The 3,904-nt window shown below is 41.9% G+C and overlaps 1 protein-coding gene across 1 annotated transcript; it reads left to right on the top strand.

Moving 5' to 3' along the window:
* Positions 1-817: 817 nt before the first annotated feature.
* On the top strand, positions 818-3,281 carry LOC122536540. The gene is made up of 3 exons (XM_043668979.1): positions 818-1,165; positions 2,604-2,840; positions 3,009-3,281. Exons 1-3 carry the CDS (start codon positions 929-931, stop codon positions 3,270-3,272), a joined length of 738 nt encoding a protein of 245 aa, XP_043524914.1. The 5' UTR covers positions 818-928; the 3' UTR covers positions 3,273-3,281.
* Positions 3,282-3,904: the final 623 nt, after the last annotated feature.

The raw sequence follows: 3,904 nt of genomic DNA, 5'->3' as shown, positions 1-3,904 counted from the left end.
ATTTTTTGTGTAACGACCTTAAAGTGTTAGTTACAATTTATGGGAAGTGAAACATATATATATATATATATATACATACTCGCGCGTTAATCTCTTAGCTACGAATGACTTGGATATATGTATATATACATACATCCAAGTCATTCATAGCTAAGAGATTAACGCGCGAATTAATTTTAGATCCCTGCAGCAACATTAAAATCGCTCGTGTTCGCGTAGATATTGGCGGGAGATGCTGAGCGTGAACGAAATGGCGAGCGTATTCTGTTTCGCGATCGAGGAGGGCAGAGTACTGGAGAAGGAGCTGCTGCTGGATGGCGATCGATTCGTCGTTCGATCGGACGTGTACGTGACGAAGCTTGAAGCGGAGGAGCCGAAACGCGTGAAGGAGATCACGTCGTCCCTGCAATTCCGAATGGCCAACCTCGCCCGTCTCATGGAGATATTCAAACGAGCCGCGCCGTCCGGCACGATGTGCGAGCGCAGCCTAGTTTATATTCTTCAGGATCTAGCGAGCCACGGCCAGGAAGAGGGAGAGCCAATGTTGCTCCCGTGTTGCTGGTACGAACTTCGACTGAGCGACGTTTCGAGAGTGATCGACAGACTGTTCGAGTCCGTGGACTACGTCGATTGGCGAGAGTTCCTCGTTCACGCGATGGATCTGCCCGTTCCGACCTTGCGAGAGATCTTGGCAGCCAGGGATCGCTTCAGAGCTCAAGATCCCGATCTCAGAGAAGTCGTGTCCCTGACTCAGTATCATCGAACGTCGCTGTGGTTCCACGACTGTTCGACCGAGAGTTTCGAAGAGTTTTTTGATTCGCACGACGAGAAACTACGCCAACTGTTGTACGACGACGCGACCGTTTCGCTGCGATCTTGCGCGCAATTGTTCGAGTCCTGTCCGAGCCCGGAAGAAACGCTCAGGCGAATGTTGGCCAAGGAACTGCTGTGTCGCATGTACATGACCGATCGACGCTCGGTCAACTATACCGCGTTGCTGCTGGCGTTCTGCAAGGACGAGAAGCCGCGGGATGGATTCGCGAAAGCGCTGGCGTTGGCCCTGGGCAGTCGTGTCTGCGCGGATACGGAAGAGGGCGAAAGATACGTAAAGGAACTTGTGGAGCGGAAGCGGTTAGCTCGGCAGCCGCCTCACGAGGCTCTCGAGGTGGATTTCTAACGATCATTGTTATTAACAAATTCGCGACCGGCGAAAGTTTTCGCTTTTCCAATACTTGTTGCCGCAAATCTCTTACGTTAAAACGGAAACGAAAATTAGAAAATTTGTTTCAGAAAAATATTAGTCTTGTAACGATCTGTTGTTCGAAATGAAGAACTTTCCGTTAACCTCTTGCGCTGGAATGACGTGCCACGCATGTCGACGATTTTTTTGTCCCCAAAATTGCAACATATCCTCAGTTTTAAGTTCATTTAAGTATAACTCAGGCAAAGTAAATGATAAATTTATCACCTATCAATAATTTCTATCTAGTGATATCATATCAACGAGTTTAGAAGAGAAAGAAAACGATGAATTATTGCATACGGTTTGGTCACTCGTTATGGTCCGCAATCAGCTGCCAGCGCAGGTGATTAAACCCTCTAACAGACATAACATCTACAGACTTAACGTCTTGCGCTGGAATTACGTCCTCAAAATTGCAACATTTCCTCAGTTTTAAGTATATTTAAGTATAACCCAGACAAAACAAGTAATAAATTTATTACTTTTCAATAATTTCTATCTAGAGTGATGTCATACCAACGAGTTTAGAAGAAAAAGAAAGCGACGAATTATTGCATACGGTTCGGTCACTCGTTATGGTCCGCAATCAGTTGCCAGCGCAAGTGATTAAACCCTCTAATAGACATAACATCTACAGACTTAACTTCTTGCGTTGGAATGACGTGCCACGCACGTCGAAAATTTTTTGTCCCCAAAATTGCAAAATTTCCTCAGTTTTAAGTATATCTAAGTATAACCCAAGTAAAGAAAATGATAAATTTATCACCTCTCGATAATTTCTGCAGTAATATCATACCGACCAGCTTAAAAAAAAGCGACGAATTATTGTACACGATTTGGTCACTCGTTATGGTCTGCAATCAGTTGCCAGCGCAAGTGATTAAACCCTCTAATAGACATAACATCTACAGATTTAACTTCTTGCGCTGGAATGACGTGCCACGCACGTCGACAATTTTTTTGTCCCCAAAATTGCAACATTTCCTCAGTTTTAAGTTTATTTAAGTATAACCCAGGCAAAGCAAATGATAAATTTATCATCACCATTTGTCTCGATAATTTCTATCCATCTATAGTAACATCGTACCGACGAGTTAAGAAAGAAAGCAACGAATGTGTACGGTTTGGTCACTCGTTATGGTCCGCAATCAAGTTGCCCAGCGCAAGTGGTTGAAGAAGTTGGCAAATGGAAAGACACCGAAGAACAAAAACACTTCGAAAGTTATATTCTGTAAATAAACCAGGAATAGACTTTTGAAGTGACGTGAATTCGCGTCAGCGGCCGCGAATTTGTTAATAACTGTCTCTGTAAAATAAGTACCTCTCTCGGGTAAGACGAACGCGACACGTTCGTTCATAGGTGGCAAAGATGATTCTGAAGCGTCTGATGCGTCAGATTCAGAGGAGAATCGATGGAGATTCGGAAGATCAAGAATCATCTTTGGAAGATACGAACACGTTCAAACTTTTCGGCGAGTCGGTCCCCGATGGCGTTGCCGAAGCGGAATCGTTCGGCGAATACGCGTGGATGGAGAGTGCGCCAGAATCCGTCGCGGAGGAATTGGTCATTTACTGGCTCCCTCTCAACACCTGCATTGTAAGAATCTCTTTAACCTCTTCTACAACGACGAGTAAACAAGTTTCGAAAAAGAATATCGATACTTTCTTCATACCTCGAAGCGTTTAAGAATAAGAGTTTCTAAATTTCGATTTGTTCAACGTTGAATTGTTTTCTTCTTTGCTCTCTCTGTCTCGATCGTTTCAGACGGTGCTGGCCGCGGCAGTGCCATGGCGCGTGTTGAACTCGGAGAAAATCATCGGGAAATGCAAAACTCTCGCCGAGAGACTAGCCTCGGTGTACGAAGAATTGCGAGATGTGGATCTCAACGACGAGAAAGATGTTGTTTTGGCGCATCGGCTTCTGAATCACGAATTCATGGCGCAGTTGTTGAACACGGTCGGCAAATTTACGGTCAAGAGCCTGGCAAGTATAGTTGGCGAAATCTTGCTGGAGAGACGGGACGCGTAAAATCTCGTAGATATATATATATATATATATATATATAGGGTAGGCCAAGAATCACTTTCTATTAAAATAAATTCGTGATTTTTTTTATTAATCTGCGAACGCTCCGGCGGTCGACATTTAAGAGAAATAATTTTTGAAACGTGATGAAAAAAAAATCATATTTTGAACATGAGTTAAAATTAATATAAAATTAATTTAAAATTAATAAAATTAATATAAAATTAATAAAAACATTAATTTAAAATTAATAAAATTAGTTTTTTCTCATATTTTGTTAAAATTATTAAAAAAAAAAAAATAGGCGGGAAGAAACTTTTGGCCCACCCTGTATATCGTTCTCGAACATTCAAAGACAAGATAGAAAAACGACAACTGTTGATCGAAAGGTCTGAGGTTTAGGAGGACAAGCTTTAACAGGATTTATTATTTCGATACATCACGAGCGTAACTTGTGAAAAATTCTAATCGTTCCAAACAAATCGTAAGGATTTAGTCGTGTACACGAGGATACACGAGTTTTTACATTTTCCTATGCGTTACTTATTCGTTTCTTGATTCGATTTACGCAAAAAAAAAAAGAAAAAAAAAAAAAAAAAAAAAAAAAAAAAGGGGAAACTTTCTTATCGAACGAA

The sequence above is a fragment of the Frieseomelitta varia genome, unplaced genomic scaffold (assembly GCF_011392965.1).
Source record: "Frieseomelitta varia isolate USP_RPSP 00005682 unplaced genomic scaffold, Fvar_1.2 scaffold_1567, whole genome shotgun sequence".
Lineage (NCBI taxonomy): Eukaryota > Metazoa > Arthropoda > Insecta > Hymenoptera > Apidae > Frieseomelitta > Frieseomelitta varia.
This window is presented reverse-complemented; position numbering and strand designations above follow the sequence as displayed.